We start from the raw sequence: 18777 nt of genomic DNA, 5'->3' as shown, positions 1-18777 counted from the left end.
AAAGACTTAACTGCGGGAGAAGTCCACCAGTAAAAATGATGAACTTATTAGGAACGGTTTGAGTGTAACTAATAAGAATTAATGACTTAGTTCACTTGTCATAAGCTCTTCCAAAAGCAACATTCCTTCGTTTCACGTTTGTTTTTACACTTTTCTTCAAATCTGGTAACGGAAAAGCCTGGTTAAGAGATTTGAAATTAGAAACCAGTAACCATCCGTGAGTAATTCACTCGTTTATTTCAGGCAGAGATTGGTGAGGGATTCTTCTTCTCTGGGATCTACATTTATGTACCTCTGTTAGAATGTCTTTGAATGAATGAATGAATGTCTTTTTTAACATCTCATCAGGTCGTGGAGTACCCCAAGGTCCACCTGGTCCTCCTGGGGTACCCGGTGCCCCAGGGGCTCGTGGTTCACCAGGAACGTCTGGCCCTAGAGGCCCGGAAGGACCACGGGGGCCTCCTGGAAAAATGGGAAGAGGAGAAAGAAGGGATCTAAGGGCATCGCTGGTCGGCGAGGGAAGCAGGGCACTAGAGAACCACCAGGAGCACCGGGACCACCAGGACCACCGGGATTATCAAAACCACATTAGCATAGAGGTTCCTTAGGTAATGACTAGATTCTCTATGACAATGGATACTTTCTCAACTTGCAAAATATAAATAACAATTGGAAATTTCTAGACTGGAACGTGATATTTCAATGTTTTCATTACTTCGTGTTTTGTTTGTTTGATATTTAGTATATGTTCTCTTCGTCATTTATCATGATTATGACATTTGTATTCCAAGATGCTGTCGATTTGGTGTTAACTGTAAACTCGATCGTTGTAAATTACAAGCCGAAGCTTATGACATTTATCGACTCTGCTCCACATGCGGTCGAAGAACTGTAACGATTGGCTGTTTATACGGGTAGAAGAGTGAAAATCAATTAATGCTCTCAGTCTCTCCTATTTTTTTATAATCGGAGACATTATATGGCCTGTTCAGTCTCAAAATTGCAAAATGAATGTCAAAATAACAGCAATTGATTTTTTGAATTATAAAATTAGTACCATAATCATGGTAAATTCAGTCTCTAAATTGCAAAATTAATGCTATAATTAATGATAGCAAATTCAGTCTTTAAAATGCAAAATAATTGCCACAATGATAATACATTTTGTCGCTTGATTGCAAAATGAATGCCATTACAGTAGGAAATTTAGTCTTAAAATTGCAAAATGATTACCATAATGATAGCAAATTCAGTCTCTAAAATGCAAAAAAATGCCATAATGATAGCAAATTCAGTCTCCAAATTGCAAAATGAATGCTTTAACGATAATAAGTTCTGTTTTAATTTAAGAATTACCACACTTCATCACAAAGCCTCCATCTTCCTGGACAGTCAAGGAGAAGCAAAATGGGAGATTACCTTGTGAAGCGGGTGGGTTTCCCCCGCCAGTAATTACATGGTAAAAGAATGGATACCCGATAAAAGACGTGAGAAGGCAGTTTAAGGAACGCAATTTTGAAATAAAGGAAACTATGTTCGAGGATCGTGGAACTTACACCTGTACAGCAGAGAATTTGTTGGGTAGAATTGAATTATCAGTGAAAGTCACTGTTGAAGGTGCCAATATTTTAAAATTTCTTGTTTGCCCACAAAATAGTCGAATACTTCCATGGTTTTTGTCATGATATATTGTAGATCTCAGTTTATGATTTCTTCCTCTTATTCTTTTGTTTTGCAGTTCCAACAAGATTTAAAGCGAAACCGGAATAATCTGTCACCGCTTATAAAACATGGGACGCTATTATCAAATGTGACATATTTGGCTATCCCACTCCTGCAATCACATGGACAAGATCCCTCAATCAACTTCCCCTCAACAGGCATGTTATTGATTACAACTGGCTTATAATTAGGAACACGACAAAAGACGATGACGGTGCTTATGTGTGTCAAGGAACCAATAAATTGGGGAGTGTCATGGCTGTAACATGGGTCATTGTTAAAGATGTAGGAAAGTTGGCAGACGTTACTGATCAGCACGACAGAAATGACATCTCGCTTAAAAGAAAAGAAGGACGAGGACACAACGACGAAAAAACTAAAACTACTTCTACCACCGTTATGACAAAAATGTCCTCGATGTCGCTTATTAAACGTGACAGTTTGTTTCTTAGCACTCTAACGGTTGGTATCTTTCCTTTTAGTGAATCCCAACATGGTTTTCAGTCCTCCCAATGAAATTTATGTTCAGAATGTTGGCGATACAGTGAAGCTGAACTGCTCCGCTGGTGGAGCACCGTTACCTCGAGTTAAGTGGCTCAGGGATGGAAAACGTATTTATTCTACAGCGGTATTTCATGAGCACAATCTGATCACGAGTGAACTTGTTATTCGTGGGTTCCAGCCAAGGGACGTTGCAATCTATAAGTGCAAATTCTATAATGAAAAGAATGTGACAGCGAAAGCCAACACAAGTTTGGGTATATATAAATCGTATTCTTGTTCACGTAACCGTAAAAGGAAGTTACTGAGAGAATTGAGTTGTGTTCTTTAAAGAGCTCGCCTCAGTTTTCTGTCCAGTTCGATATAGTCCACGACCATTAAGATCGACATGCGCAAATTGTTGCAAACATGTGGATTTTCTTTCCCCTCTCCCAAACCGACGGAATGAAAATACCTTTGTACCCGCACACCTTTTCTTTGATATGTTACGGTTATTGTTATTGTAGAGGTGAATCGCCAATCAGTGGGCACTCTATGGCCAGAGATTGTCTTAAGCATTACTTTGAGCCCTGTAGGTCAAATGAGAGTGACTTTGCTCTAGGCTGAGAAGTCGTTTCTGTCTATCAAAATTAACACACCTGACGTCTTCACAAATGTTAGTGGGTTAAAAAAGGTGACTCTCTAGGACTCGAAGTTTTTAGGACGACACAATTCTAACTCAATTTAGTCATTTCAAATAAAATTTTGTTTAAAATTTTCCCTTCGTTGCATGTAACACTTAATCGATGTTAAAAGATTGAGCAACCCCGCGAAAAAAAGAAAAGAAAAAACAAAAAAACAAAAAAACAATAAAAAAAGCAACCCAGAAAAAAATTAAAGCGATTCCTTATTAGAAAACAAGTTTTGTATTCAAATATGGTCATTGATAGCTTGTAGGACCCCTGTTCTGTCTTTCATTTTAAAACAAACCATACGAAACCATATTGTGATGATAAAGGGTTGGAAGACACACCAGAAATTCTTAGGTGGTATGATTTGCGAGCAACGTTCATCATAAATTTAAGGAACGAAAGGATAAAAGAACTTGAACACATCAGATGACAAAAAAGAACCTGTCACATTTGCAGCGTCATTAACTTAAATGAACTTCACAGTCGCCGAATTCTTCGTGCATATCTGAGTGGCAATTAATTAAAAATGTTCTGTTATTTAAACATTTTGTTGCATTTCCGGAGACTTTTTCTGCAATTTATTTGGCCTGATGCTGAACTTAAATTCGAATTGTAGCTTCATCTCTGCACTCAAGTTTGTATGTCGTTCTCGAATAATGGAATCTTGTTTACTATGAATAAATGAACTGCATCATAAATCATCAATATTAACTCGAAGTCCCCAGTCTAAAATTATACAACAGTGCACAAATGGAATAGATAATTTGTCAATTAATGTTAATTAAATTTTCCTTAACTTATGCACGAGTGTCTTTAGTTAGGCAATGGACAATGGAAAAACGAGAGGGATACGTTATCAAAACACTCCTAAGAGCTGATTTAAATTAGCTTTCGTAAGTTTGAAGTCAAAATTTACCAATTTAGCCTAAAAGCTAATAATTTATACCGATAAAATTTCATTTTCAAATTAATTATAAAAGTATCTTTGCCATTGGTTGGCGAACATCGCAAACAGATTAACTTTAACTTCGGGCCTGAATTTTGTTAAATCCATTGCTTGCGAGGAGCCAGAATAGAAATGATGATGTTCTTTTTTCATGTTAGTTATTATACAATGGCTTAAAGCAAACAATCGGTATCGTAATCATAGTTGATGAAAGAAAGCATTTTTAACTCGGTAACAATCAGGTGATTGAGGACCGCATTTCTTATATTTATCAGCTCCAGAGTTGCGTAGAGTAAGTTTAATTTGCTTAAATCTCAAAATAGGTTTTGGAAAATTTTTAACTAACTACGGCTGCTTTGCAACAGACCAGACCATCAATTTTAGGATTTAGGTTTCAAATATCACCCATGATTGCTATCCATAGAAGGCCTGTGTATTTGTTTTAACACGATGATGGTCGAATTCTCCTTCGTTTCTACTTTCTCTCCGCGGTTTTGAGGTTTTGCGGTGCCTTGAAAGGGATCGAATGAAAAAAAAAAATGTACCAAATGTCGTGCGGGTACTTGCTTTATTCTGTATGTGCAGAAGGCTGGAGTAGTCTTTCAGGCTATAAGAAGTAAAAAATTGAGAGCGTTCATGTAAGTTTGGACAAGGACGGAATCATGAGGGTAACTTTGGATAAGTGATTGGAGACAACTCTTCACTCCATTGTTGATAACTGAGTTGAGATAAAGGTGATTTGAAATAAATAGTAAGAGAATAAGTTTTAAATTGCTTGACCGATTGTACTTCGTTTCTGCTTTGAGAACTGGGATCTTCAGGACTTAATTATCTTCAAGCCGCACACGTGTTCTCAGTCGGTTGTAATTTGCGTCCACGAGGCGCCTTTCCTACAATAGAAACCTCATAAGGAGGTTCGGGCAATTCCCATTCTCTAAGCTGATAAAAAATTGATGTCCTTAATGCATCAACGTGTCAAATTCATAATATTTGGTCACGAAACCATAGTTAAAACAATTTTATCAAGGACTTATCTCGGACTCAAGTTTCAATGCACAGAGGCTATGCATTAAGAAACCAAGCTTCTTGGCAACGATTTGACGCAAAGTGCCGATCTTATTTCTGGAGGGCTTTTCTTAATTATTTCTACACATCATTCTGAAATGTTTGAGGGCACTCGTTATTGAGCAGAGGCGAATTATATATCTTTTAGGCTTAAAAGATTGTGAGAGCTGATAATCAAGTCTCCTTGACGTTGGTGAGTGCGGGGGTTCTAAGGGATAATTGCGTGTTTATCATCTATTATCGTTGATATAAGAAAAAAATTTTGTTCTCTATGCTAATTCAAAGATAATCGAACGTGCTTTCTCCGTCTATTGATACATTAAATATAAAATTCCAAGCGTTTACGCCCAAAAATATGGTGGAAAATATTTTATTGAGGACTTCAAATGAGCCAGCTCTCATCTTTTACCAACGCACCCTAAATTATTCATCACAGCTTGGCACATACATGTAGCTGCAAAATGACAAATATTGATAAAACAATCATTTCAAAGGTTTTTCAGTCCTCTTTCAGGACGCAACTCTAAACTGATATAGGAATGAGACCACATCCAACTAGGAAAGAATAAGTCTGTTGCGTTTATGAATAAGATTCCAACCTTATTATATTTGCTTTCTCGAATGGAACTGAATAGCAAAAATGAAACCAAAAATCTAAAAACAAACTACATCCAAACAAATAATTGACAAGACGACTTTTTACCTCTAAAGAACAACTTAGAGAGTCATGTAAACGGTACGGAAATCATGTGCAGAGCTCTGCCGTGTTTATCGTTAAAGATGGAGTCAAAATACTAGAGTAATAGAACGGGGAAAGACGTTTGTTATCTCATTTATTTTGGTTTTTCAGATACCGACACGTGTACAATTAGAGGCAATTTTGTTTTCCGTAGGATATACTTTTCGATCCATCCGCGTGCCCGAGTCTGGGACATTTCGATTAGCTTAAACTGTGTGGTAATAACTTTATTTTTGCTCATTGTATTTTAGTTTTTGCGAGATTTCGAGTATGATAAATATATTGAGATTGATAGACGCTTGGAGGTTTCGTTCATATAAGTCATTTCTGCGACGCAGCATAGTTAGAATCGATTAATGTCAGCGTTTGCCTTACTCCGTTACAGGAAGTGATTTCGCGAATCGGACGAGGAGTTCATATAAGTAAAAAATATATGTTATTCGCCAGCTTGGAGGTCCGCATTGGACTCATGAACTCGGGCACACTTTTTCCTTATACGGACTGACCTAGGCTGGTGAATAAAATTTTTATTTTTTCTCTTAAACCTAGCGAAATTCTTTCCAAAAGAAACTGAATGATTTGGGGCTGTAATTAGAGCAAGATCTTCCAGTAACTTAAAAAGAGGTAATGCAAATTAAAGAGAGCTACTTCACCGAGCCATCTTCATTTGCCTAATGGTATAAGTGGTTTAAAAGGCTTCCAACAAACTTTGACGCATCTTTTTTACAAGTACTTGTCAAAATTTGACACCTTTCAATTAGGTGCATAAGAAAAAAAAATGCAATTACACTTTTTAAAAAAACAACGGAACTAGTTTGGCAAGGCTGTCGCGAAAAGGTCTTTTTCAATTTACGGAAAGTATCATTCACACTCATCGAAGATTAATTAATGTACTAAGATTTACCATTATTCAATAAGAAAATGGCAAGGAAAGTAATAGTGAGTAAATTCAAATGTTTCATTTTGAAGTTGTAAGAGTTTGCTCGTTTGTTTGTTCAATGGCGGGTGTACTGATCTTTCCTCCACGAAAACTAAATTCGAATGAGAAGCGTTTTTGTAGTAGACCTGAAAACTTCGCTCGCCCTTTCAATACGAGCAAGTTGTTTGAGATAATTCAGATATTAAATGAATGAAAATTCTATCGATTAATTCGATTGTAATCAAATACCTAGGTATTTTTTGTGAAGGATTAAAATTAATTGCAGACGGTTTTAGGCCGCTAGTCAACCAATTTAATTACACTTTTGCTTATACAAATTCATTTCCAATTTCTTTTCTGTCAACCAAAGGGATTTGAGAGAGTGGAAAGAGAGGATTAATAAATTATTTATCGGCTTGAGGTAGTGACTGACGTCTTTGCTTAAAATTACTGCCCAGCCGGAAAAAACGAGATATATTTATGAAAAATGGCAATGAACGTAGAGATGTACTCGGCGACTCACGCAAGCGTTACCGTTGCCAGTGGGCAGAGATAGGAAATTACGGACCGCGCAAAGAGAAAAAAAAATTAACTAGTTTGTTGAACAAGCGGCACTGAGGGACGAAAAGAGAATTTCGATTGATAGTCTCTTGGGAAGCAATACATATTATAGGGCGTAGTTTACTGTTTGGACCTATTTCCCACTTTTGAGTACTGAACTGTTTTGTTAATAAGTAGAAACAAAAAAACACACACACACACACACACGCACGCACGCAAACGCACACACACACATACACAACTGTGTGAAAAATGTAGATAGACAGCAACTTGGTTTGAGTCTGCCGATTTGTAAAGCCATTCCCGATTTTACCTTTCTTCTTTCCCCTCTCCGTCAGTAACATTTGATCAGCATGGAAAATTTTTACCGTCCTTCAAATGAAAGCTTAAAACGGCTCACGAATCTCCAATTATCTAATATAACTCAAAAGTGTGCTATATATTCTTTGTGGCCATTCAAACTGGCATCTTATCGAGTGTTATGTAACTTTTGTACTCGATAATATGAAATAGGGTGTGCTTTCGTAAATTGGACATGGATTCGCTTAGGTAATAAACTGATTTTATGACAAAATGGCATTGAAGGAGGATCATTTATAACAAGGTTGAGTTTTACTGTTTGGATCTATTTGACACTTTTGATCATTGAAACTTTTTGATCATTGAAACCTTTTGTTGAATAATGGGGAAACATACACACTTAGACATAATTGCTTCACGAAAAATTTGGACAAACAGCAGCAACTAGGTTGAGTTAGCTAATTCGGAAAAGCCATATTCGCTTTTATCTTTCTTTTTCCCTCTGCTATGGTAATACCGGATCAGCATATTAAAGTCAAGATACCATAAAAGCTGAAAACGGCTTGCAAAACTCAGATAATCTACAAAACTTATAAATGTGCTTAAAATTCGTACTTGTCATTAAATTGGCACCCTACTGAGCATCAAGTAAATTACGTGCTCATGATATAAAATATGGATTATTTTCGCGAGTCGGAATAGGAATTCCTTTAAGCAGTGAATGAAGAGTGTAACGAAGGCCATCTTGAGTTGTGATTGCGTAACTTTCGATACTCTTTTGTTTTGTATGACATGCCTACGGATTGTCGGCATTATGCTTCATTTGGTCAACGAGACACATGTTATTTGCAAGTAAGTTTAGAGTAGAAGAGAGATCGAAGGATCGTCGAAATACCAGAGTAATAGAATTGGGAGAGACGTATGTTATCTGGTTTATCTTTGCTTTTAGATACCGAAACGTGTACAATCAAAGGCAGTTTTGTTTCCCTTAGGATATGTGTGTTTTTAAGATCCATTTGTGTGCACGCCCCGCGTGCTCGAGTCTGGGACATTTCGATTAGCTTATATCGTATGTCAATAGCCTTATTTTTGCTCTTTGTCTTTTTTACGAGATTTCAAATGTAATAAATATATTGAGATTGATAGGCGCTAGCTTGGAGGTTTCGTTGATATTGACAGTGAGAAGAGACCATACACAGCAAAATACCCAATAAGCGGGCTACAGTATCTCAGGAATGGCCATAGAAATAGTTAAACGTCTTTCCTAAATCGTATACTTGTTCACTCAACCGTAAAAGGAAGTTACTGAGAGAATTGGGCTGTGTTCTTTAGAGGGGTTCGGCTCAGTTTTCTGTCCAGTTCAGTTTAGTCCACGACCATTGAGATTGGCATGCGCAAATTGTTTCAAACTTCCTCTCTCCCAAACCGACGGAATGAAAATACCTTAAAATACTGCTACATTTTCCTACTGCACACCTTTTCTTTGATATCTTACGGTTATTGTTATTATAGAGGTGAATCGCCAATCAGTGGACACTCTATGACCAGAGATTGTCTTAAGCATTACTTTGAGCCCTGCAGGTCAAAGTAATGTGACTTTGCTTTAGGCTGAGAAGTCACTTCTGTCTATTTAAATTAACACACCTGACGTCTCCACAAATGTTAAAGAGTTAAAAAATAGTGACTCTTGCACAAGATTCTCTAGGACTAGACGTTTTTAGGATGACACAATTCTAACTCAATTTATTCATTTCAAATAAAATTTTGTTCAAAATTCTCCCTTCGTTGCATGTTACACTTAAACGATGTTAAAAAGATTGAGCAACCCCGCGTAAAAAAAAAACAACAAACAAGCAACCCAGAAAAAAAATTAAAGCTAGTCTTTATTAGAATACAAGTTTTGTATTCAAATATGGTCACTGATAGCTTGTAGGACCCGTGTTATGTCTTTCATTTTAAAACAAACCATACGATATTATATCATATTGTGTTGATAAAGGGTTGAAAGACACACGAGAAATTCTTAAGTGGTATAATTTGCGAGCAACCTACATCATAAATTTAAGGAAAGAAAGGATAAAAGAACTTGAACACGTTGGATGACAAAAAGGAACCTGTCACATTTGCAGCGTCAGTAACTTAAATGAACTTCACGGTCACCGAATTGTTCGTGCATATCTGAGTGGTGAGTAATTAAAAATGTTCTGTTATTTAAACATTTTGTTGCATTTCCGTAGACTTTTTCTGCAAATTACTTGGCCTGACCCTGAACTTAAATTCGAATTGTAGCTTCATCTCTGCAGTCAAGTTTGTACGTCGTTCTCGAATAATGGAATCTTGTTTACTATGAATAAATGAACTGCATCACAAATCATTAAGTCCCCAGTCTAAAATTATACAACAGTGCACAAATGAAATAGACAATTTTACGTTCCTCAGTGTTAATTAAATTTTCCTTAACTTATGGATGAGTGTCTTTAGTTAGGAAATGGATAATAGAAAAACGAGAGGGATACGTTATCAAAATACTCCTAAGAGCTGATTTTAAATTAGCTTTCGCAAGTTTGAAGTCAAAATTTACCAATTTAGCCTAAAGCTAATAATTTACACCGATAAAATTTGATTTTCAAATTAATGATATAAGTATCTTCGCCATTGGTTGACTAACATCGCAAACAGATTAACTTTAACTTCGAGCCTGAATTTTGTTGAATTCATTGCTTGCGAGGAGCCAAAATAGAAATTATGAAGTTCTTTTTTCATGTTAATTGTTATGCATTGGCTTAAAGCAAACAATCGGTATCGTAATCATAGTTATAATATTTTGATGAAAGAAAGCATACGACAAGGACGGAATCATGTGGGTAACTTTGGATAAATGATTGGAGACAACTTTTCACTTAATTGTTGATAACTGAGTTGAGATAAAGGTGATTTGAAATAAATAACAAGAGAATAACGTTCAAATTGCTTGACCGATTGTACTTCGTTTCTGCTTTGAGAAGTAGAATCTTCAGGACTTAATTATCTTCAAGCCGCACAGATGTTCTCAGTCGGTTGTAATTTGCGTCCACGAGGCGCCTTTCCTACAATAGAAACCTCTCAAGGGGGTTCGGGCAATTTCCATTCTCTAAACTGATAAAAAATAAATGTCCTTAATGCATCAATATTTCAAATTCATAATTTTTGGTCATGGAACCATATTTAAAACAATTTTATCTCGGACTTATCTCGGACTCAAGTTTCAATGCACAAATGCTATGCATAAAGAAACCAAGCTTTTTGGCAACGATTTGACGTAAAGTGCGGATTTTATTTCTGGAGGGCTTTTCTTAATTATTTCAACACATCATTCTGAAATGTCTGAGGGCACTTGTTTTTGAGAAGAGGTAAATTATATATCTTTTAGGCTCAAAATATTTTGAGAGCTGATAATCAAGTCTCTTTGACGTTGGTGAGTGCGAGGGCTCTAAGGGATAACTGCGTGTTTCGCATCCGTTATTCCTTTTCAGGGTAAGTGACATTCTCTGTTATCATTAATATGATAAAAAATGTTGTTCTCTATGATGATACAAAGATAATGAAACGGGCTTTCTCCCTGTATTGATATATTAATTATAAAATTCAAAGCGTTTACGCTCGAACACACGGTGCAAAATATTGTTTTCAGGACTTCAAATGAGCCAGCTCTCATCTTTTACCAACGCACCCTAAATTGTTTATCACAGCTTGGCACATGCATGTAGCTGCAAAATGACAAATATTGATAAAACAATCATTTCAAAAGCTTTTCAGTCCTCTTTCAGGGCGTAACTCTAAACTGATAAAGGAATGAGACTACATCCAACTGGGAAAGAAAAAGTCTGTTGTGTTTATGAATAAGATTCCAACCTTATTATATTTGCTTTCTCGATCGGAACTGAATAAAAAAAAATGAAAATAAAAAATTAAAAACAAATTGCATTCAAAGAAATAACTGACAAGATGATTTTTTACCTCTAGAGAACAACTTAGAAAGTCGTGTAAACTGTACTGAAATCATGTGAAGAGTTCGGACTTGTTTAACGTTAAAGATAGAGTCGAAATACTAGAGTTAGAATAGAACGGATATCTTGGTTTTTAGATACCAAAACGTATACAATGAAAGTCAGTTTTGTTTCCCATAGGACATGCCTTTTAGATCTCTCTGTGTGCACGCCCCGCGTACTCGAATCTAGGACATTTCGATTAGCTTGAATCGTGTGTTAATAACTTTCGTTTCGCTCATTGTATTTTAGTTTTTACGAGATTTCAAGTATAATAAATATATTGAGATTGATAGACGCTTGGAGGTTTCGTTTGTATAAAACAGTTTTGGTGAATTTTCAGGCAACAAATTTTAATCAAAATTTGCATATACTATGATTGTTATGTCTAAAGTTTTTTTTTGAAAGACACCTCTTTTTTTCCCCTTAAAGGTAGACTGTCGTCAGGCAGGAATATAACATCATTTGGGGATTGATCCTCGATATTTTCAAATTCAATAAAAGCGAAGAGGTATGTATTGGCTATTCCGAAATTTGAGATTCCTTTTCCTCGCTTCTACCATGGAATTTGTCACAGCTAATGATCAATGCAGGACAGAAGTAAACATACAAGGAATGGCTCTCAAACGCTCTGTCTTTAAAAGATGGTCAGTGGCGACTCCTCACCTTTGCGATGTCAAATGTGGACTAGAGATCGCGTGCCAAAGTTATAACTACAATCTAAAATACCAAATATGTGAACTAAATAACCGCACCAAGGAGGCGAGACCAGAGAATTTCCTTTCAGCGCCTGGGTGGTTTTACATCAGGCGATTGAACGGCAGAGGTAAGAAGTCAGAAGTCTATATATGTGTCTCGCTGATTTTAGTGTTTCGCTAGTTTTTCTCTATACTTTGCCAATCTCGTTTCCTCTCACCTATATTGAAGAAATAAGAATAGGACGAAAACAAAATTTTTATTTTTACTGCAGCTCCTTTGGGTTCTATTCCTGAGTTACCGGCGATATCCTGTCTCGAAATAAAGGCGAGTGAAGGTAAAAACACCATCAGCGGCAAGTACTGGCTGGATCCAGCAGGAACTGGGAAGGCAATATTGATTAATTGTGATATGGCTAGCGGGGGTAGGTCTCATTTTTTTTACGAGTTAACTTAATTTTATACCACAAATTACATTAATGTTATTTTTATTTTTATCACTAATATTTGTTTGGTTAATATCAGTTCTAGCGTGGATACCCTATTCACTTCCTTTTACTTTATTCTTTGCCTTTATTCTTATTTCTAGATATGGATGAATGTAAATATAACATCAGTGACTGCGATGTGAATGCAAACTGCACTAATACGTACGTTTCTTACAAATGCACTTGTAAAGCGGGATACACTGGCGATGGACACTCATGTTCAGGTACACTTAATTTCGTCATCCAAGATGACCATGAATGTGTTTCTCCATCAACTGTTTTAGCTCACCGCTATGTGAGGTCTTCTCATGATGCTGAGTTCAGCTACAGATTAAAGCAAATTTATAGTGTTGACGTAGTTGATGAATGCAGGAATACATCAAGGTTATATCACACACTTGCATCGAAGGCAAAAGGAAACATGTATAACGCTGTCTTATGGAAATATGTTTTTGAGTGACATTAATACGATACAAACCTAAAAAAGTCATCGTCATCATCACTTTGATCATCATCATTACAAACACTTTTGTTTACATATATCGATTAATGCAGCGAGAAAATCCATGTTTGTGACGTGAATGCAAAGTGCACTAATACCGATGGCTCTCATACTGCACTGCATGGATGGATTATTACTGGAATTTCCAATTCTTTAAAGTTCATAGAATTGGCTGATCACTGCATAAGAATATACTTCTGTTCCTCGCGCAACTGCAGTTGTAAAGAATGATAAATTTAAGGATCGATCAAGTGTTAAGAATAACTTAAGCATCTGAGCAACAAATTGTTCATAGAAGTGGGAAATGTAGCTTCCATTTTTTTTATTACATGCACAGTATTTACTTAGTGAAAGAGTAATAGTTCGGTGACAGCTGAGTAATATTTGAGCCTAATTTTTCTTCTGCCCATTTTTTTTCTTTCTATTTAATTTCCTTTTCTACATCACATATACTTCTAGATATCGATGAATGCAGCAATGGAGATCATGCTTGTGATGAGAATGCAAATTGCACCAACACCAAAGGCTCTTACCTTTGTAACTGTAAGGAGGGATATGCTGGGAACGGAGAGTCATGCCAAGGTACATTATTAGATTAGCATATGAACTTTAGCGCATTTCCGTTACTTCTCTACGACAAAGCAAATAGCCCTGCATTTGCACGCCTCGTTAGATTAGCTCTAGCATCCAATAGAATTATTTTTCACAAGTAAGCCATGCTTATTCCCGTGGATATCGCTGCCATCTCCAGTATCTATTTCGTAAATCAAAAACCTTTATTCTATTTTTTTATAATACATTTCGGGCAGTTACAACTAAGAAAGTAAGAGTCTTTGAGCGCATTTTAGCAGCAAAATAGTTTTTCATGAAGTTTCGACCAAACTTCGGTCATTTTAGAGTGAATAGTAAGAACGGCACGATATCGACGAGTGTAAAAGAAATCACTCTAGTAACGTGAATGCTACATGCATAAACAGCCTTGGATCATATGTATGTCAATGTCATGCTGGATGTACTGGTAATGGAAAAAACTGCACGGGTACTTGATGCGTTTCTTTTGTAACCATTCCCATTAAAAAGAAAAGCACTATCGTCTTTGCAAGACTTTTTTTTTACAGCATACATTGCATAAAAAAGAGATGAATGTAGGCCTGAAGACAATGGTAACAATGACAAAATTGTATCAAATAATTATGCAGTGGTTAAAAACCTCAATTGGCTTGATGGATTAAGCTTACAGGACAGAACAACATATTTGAACTTGGGAGAACCGAGAAAAAATCTGGTGATTGGTAATATGTGGTGCTTGCGTCTACAAACACAAGACAACAAGACTAAGGCATCTAAGCTTACGCTCGGCAACGTTTTCCCAATGACAGTTTTTTTATGTTTATGATTTTACAGATGTTGACGAGTGTAAAGGAAATCACTCTTGTCACGTAGATGCTACATGTATGAACACCAACGGATCCTATCATTGTGACTGCCACCCTGGATATACTGGAAATGGACAGAACTGCACAGGTGAATTTAATCCCTTTCCTACGATATTTAGAATGATCTTGCATGACACGTTCGACCACCGCGTCACACCATTTAGCTGCGTTGTAAGAAAATAAGATAATTTATTACTCATAATTCGCTTTGATTTTATATTAGCAGCCGTTTCTCATGGTTAGGACCCCTTAGGTAATGTTCCTGGCTTTTAAAAGAACAATGCTGGTGACTGATGCATTGTTATTCTGCTTTACAATTGACCTTATAACAATGATTGACAAAAACATTAAATTAAAATCGCTCGTTCGGCTCCGAACCTCGTGCACAGGATCAATATGTAAGTGATTTTCCATGGTGCTACGTTTTCGTTGACGCTTAAGATATATTTAGGTGAAGAAGTTGAAAATAAATATCTTCTCGGTCTAAGACGAGAAAGTGTCATCTACATATCGTTTCCAGATCTTAGGTTTGCAAGTCGCATTTGTTATTGCTTGTTCCTCAAATTCCTCCTTGTAGATGGTAGCTATAACCACAGAAACGGGGCTTCCCATAGCTGCTCCGTCTTGCTGTTCATTAATCGACCCGTTATAATTGTTGGAAATAATTTAAGAGGTCGGCAGTTTGTGTAGGTGTTAAGTTTGTGCGGGTAGCAAGATCGCTGTCGTTCTCTTGTTTTCGTAATGCGGCTTGAACTGCACTTTCGATCGGTACGTTTGTGAACAAAGATTCTACGTCAAAAGATATCATGACCTCGTTATCATGCACTTTCTTGTGGCTGATGGTTGACAAGAAGTGCGTAGAATTGATAACCGAGTAGTCTGACTTGCCTGTCGAGGGGACAGGATATTGGCTAGGTACGCCGACAAATCGTAAGCAAAGGTGTTAACACTGTTAGTGCTGTTGTCGAAGTCCAACCGAATTTAGAAAGATTAAAACACTGAACACGATGAAACAACTTTTAATATCTTCTCTTCGATTTCGGTTTTTCTCTCGACCTCGTGGTCGCAGATCACGTGACCAAGTGACTTAGTGGGGGTGGGGTGCCCCCTACAACACCATCTAACAACCGGAATAATAATGAGGATCGAAATGCAACAGTAGCAGCGAACCAACGTGCTACAAATAGCGATATGTAAACAATCGACCTCATCGCCTTATGAAGACTGGCAGTATTCCATTCGAAACGTCGCGATCTGCATCAAAAGTGACTCTATCGTGAGACAAACGAACAAAGTTCATCTCCTAAACTTATTTGACTTTCGCAAGCCAATTCGCGTTATGATTATAATAATTGGCTGATGCTATAGAGCAGAAAGTTATTACACACTCCTGGGAAATTATCATGTAACTACCGAATACCTCTGGGCTGGTATTGTTGTGTGGGAGCTGAGGATCAAAAATATCTTAAACGCATTTGGTAGCATCCAGTTGAGGTACAGACAATTCAGGCTTTGATGGACGATTACAGCAAGAGAAAACATAACTCTTTATAATCCTATCAGTATCACTTCATTTTAGTTCCTTTGCGCATCATCGTTGTGCAACATAAATTACTCTTTAAAATGAACCTAATTGATTGACTTGAAAAATGTTAACACCGATAAAATGTAACCATTGATACTGCAACCTTTTGCAATTTTTATTTACTTTAATAGCCGACCCTTGTTATAATTATCAAAACCTGAGTGATGCCAATAGAAGGAGCAATTACGATACACCGCTATCTGGACCAGCGTTTTGTGACAGTCAACTCTCTGATGGATGGTATCGTTTTGTGGGAGCTGCAGGTACAAGAATGCCAACAACGCGTGTGCTACCATATAAATGTGATACAGACTGGTCAGGGTGGTTGGATGGTGCTCATCCAACAATGGAAGATGGTGAAGTTTACAGAAAGGTCTGCTTTAGTGATCGTCACTCCGGTTGCAAATTCGTAACAAACATTTCTGTTAAAAACTGTGGATCATACTTCATCTACAATCTTCCTCCCTCATCTGCTTGCAACACACGTTACTGTGCCACAAACTGAATAAAAAGCAAAGATTTGAAAATTGAGTTTTTAATAAATCGATCTGAAGGTTTAGGTACCTTGAGGCAATCGAAGTGGTCTAGTCATTATTTCACTATTACGATCATTATTATCATTATCACTATTATCATATTATTAGCAGATTTTAGCCGGCCGTATCAAGAGTGTCGTCAAGGTTGAATTAAAAACGCTTATTTTGTGGACCAGGTAAAAATCCCTGTAAAATCAAGAATGCGTACAGAATAGATAAATTGAAGAACAACAGATAAATTGTTCGATCAAATGGAATTCAAATCCTCTGTATTGGTCGAATACAGAGCCATCTTGACCTCAAGCTTGGTCAATAACGCCTTTTGATCATAGATACAGTCGTGATAAGTGTTAAATTCTTGCATTTCATAATTCAAAAAGCACCTAAAAGCATATGCAAACGGAGTTACATGCTAATTTTCATGAAAAAAAAATTGAAATTGATATTAAACTCATAATTTTATGAAATCAAGTTAAACAGCATAGCTAAAAGGAAATAAACAGCCTATGTCAGCCCCACTCCTAATACAAAAAATTGCCTACAACGCATGTGGTAGCATACAGATGTGGTGGACACTGGTCAGGCTGGTTGGATGCTACTCATCCTACAGTGGAAGATGATGAAGTTCACAGAACGGTCTGCTTTAGTAATCGTCCACTAAGACCCCACTTTGCAAATTCTGTTTAAAACTGTGGATCCTACTTCATCTACAAACTTCACCCTTCACCTGTTTGTGTCTTATGCTACTGTGGTACAGACTGAATGTGAAGCTAAATTTACGTTGCGCAGTAAGAGGACTCATCATGATAAATCGCTCCGTAGGTACACATGTATAAGGTTTTTAACATGTGACGTAGTTAACCTGTCATCTCTGTCTTAAACATTATTGGCAGGCACAGACTGAATGTGAAGCAAATTTAATTAACAAAATAACAGGATATAGTAATCGATCTGTTGGTACATGTACATCTGGGATTCAACATGTAACGTGCTTCACTTTTAACATGATCATTGATACGGCAGTCAGATTTTCAAGCTGCTGCACAAGTGTTCAATTATGCCATCAAATTAAGTGCTTTTAGTTGCAGGTAAAAAAGAAACATACATAATATCAACAAGGACCAGGTTGATCACAAAATAAAGGCCAACATAAATTGTAGACAAACAGATATCTATTCTATGTTATTAGAATCATTACTGAACGAACAAATTCTATAACTATGCATAAATAACTCTCTACTAGATGGACTATTTTCAGTTGAGTGTAAAAGAGAATACTCGAATGCTCATGTTTACAGCCAGTGAACCAAAGAGAAAAAAAAAATAAGAAAGTCAATAATAACGACTACAACGACGCCCAAAATGGTTGCAATGATTACAAATCGATCATTCAAGACTTTTTTTACTTTGCATTTCACTGGCTCAGCATGAAATGGCAAATTTATTGTCTGACAAGATTGCTAAGGAAAGAACAGAGGAAAGAAAAACAGTTACGGGTCACTTTTGGCACTCAACTGAAAACTGTTCCGCAGATTGAGTTAATCTTCATCAGTTCCCTGTGTAACAATTTACCTAATATTGTATATGTTTATATGTCAATTTGCAAAAACAATAACACAAGAGGTGTTACAGTTTAATTCTCATTTATCACTGGTACCTAATTAAAAACTGAAGAAGAGGAAAGGCTTCTTGCCTAGCCTCATTAATTATCAGTGTTTGAAACAAGCAAAGAAGCAAAGGGGGAAGGGGAAGGAGAGGGAAGGGGGGAGGGGGGGGGGTTCCAATACAAAACTAAATGAAAAAACCATTGCTCTCTTGAATAGTTAAGAATTGCAAGGAATACCACTTTGGAATGCTCGGTTGCCATTTTCATTTCTAGCAAGATATAATTCCTTTGGGTAGATTGTTGCCTTATGTTCCCAAGTGATAAAAATAGTTCAGCTCGGTCTCATTTGACTCTGGTTTGTTCTCCCCAAATATATATATATACTACGCCACAGAATCTCAATTTCTAAAGAAAATTCTACTTTTTAACCGCGATTTTTTTGTCTAATTTGTTACCATTACCAAATATAGGAGACGATGT

At 36.7% G+C, this 18777-nt stretch overlaps 2 protein-coding genes across 4 annotated transcripts; both read left to right on the top strand.

Moving 5' to 3' along the window:
- Positions 1-1770: 1770 nt before the first annotated feature.
- Positions 1771-2554, top strand: LOC131799510 (neural cell adhesion molecule L1.1-like; the record flags this gene model as incomplete). The annotated part of the gene is made up of 2 exons (XM_066166331.1): positions 1771-2008; positions 2202-2554. Coding segments are annotated over 2 exons (591 nt in total), but the record flags the coding sequence as incomplete, so codon positions are not given.
- Positions 2555-4949: 2395 nt separating this feature from the next.
- Positions 4950-18211, top strand: LOC136280921 (uromodulin-like). 3 transcript variants are annotated; one of them, XM_066166768.1, is made up of 8 exons: positions 4950-5098; positions 10834-10937; positions 11882-12275; positions 12420-12569; positions 12734-12856; positions 13594-13716; positions 14539-14658; positions 16287-18211. In XM_066166768.1, the coding sequence occupies exons 3-8, from the start codon at positions 11963-11965 to the stop codon at positions 16658-16660; spliced, it is 1203 nt and encodes a 400-aa protein (XP_066022865.1). In that variant the 5' UTR covers positions 4950-5098; positions 10834-10937; positions 11882-11962; the 3' UTR covers positions 16661-18211. The 3 variants fall into 3 exon arrangements, with proteins under 3 accessions (XP_066022865.1, XP_066022867.1, XP_066022866.1); XM_066166770.1 differs by lacking the exon at positions 10834-10937; XM_066166769.1 differs by lacking the exon at positions 4950-5098 and having other exon boundaries at positions 10803-10937.
- The last annotated feature ends 566 nt before the right edge of the window (positions 18212-18777 follow it).

The sequence above is a fragment of the Pocillopora verrucosa genome, chromosome 5, assembly GCF_036669915.1.
Source record: "Pocillopora verrucosa isolate sample1 chromosome 5, ASM3666991v2, whole genome shotgun sequence".
NCBI classification, from domain to species: Eukaryota; Metazoa; Cnidaria; class Anthozoa; order Scleractinia; family Pocilloporidae; genus Pocillopora; species Pocillopora verrucosa.
Note: the sequence above shows the minus strand (reverse complement) of the source record. Positions and strands in the feature narration are given on the sequence as shown.

Coding starts and splice junctions, on each gene's coding strand:
- LOC136280921 (XM_066166770.1), top strand. CDS start 11,963: ATGTATTGGCTATTCCGAAATTTGAGATTCCTTTTCCTCGCTTCTACC. Junction 12,276..12,419: donor CAGGCGATTGAACGGCAGAG/GTAAGAAGTCAG, acceptor TTTTTACTGCAG/CTCCTTTGGGTTCTATTCCT. Junction 13,717..14,538: donor GAACGGAGAGTCATGCCAAG/GTACATTATTAG, acceptor ATGATTTTACAG/ATGTTGACGAGTGTAAAGGA.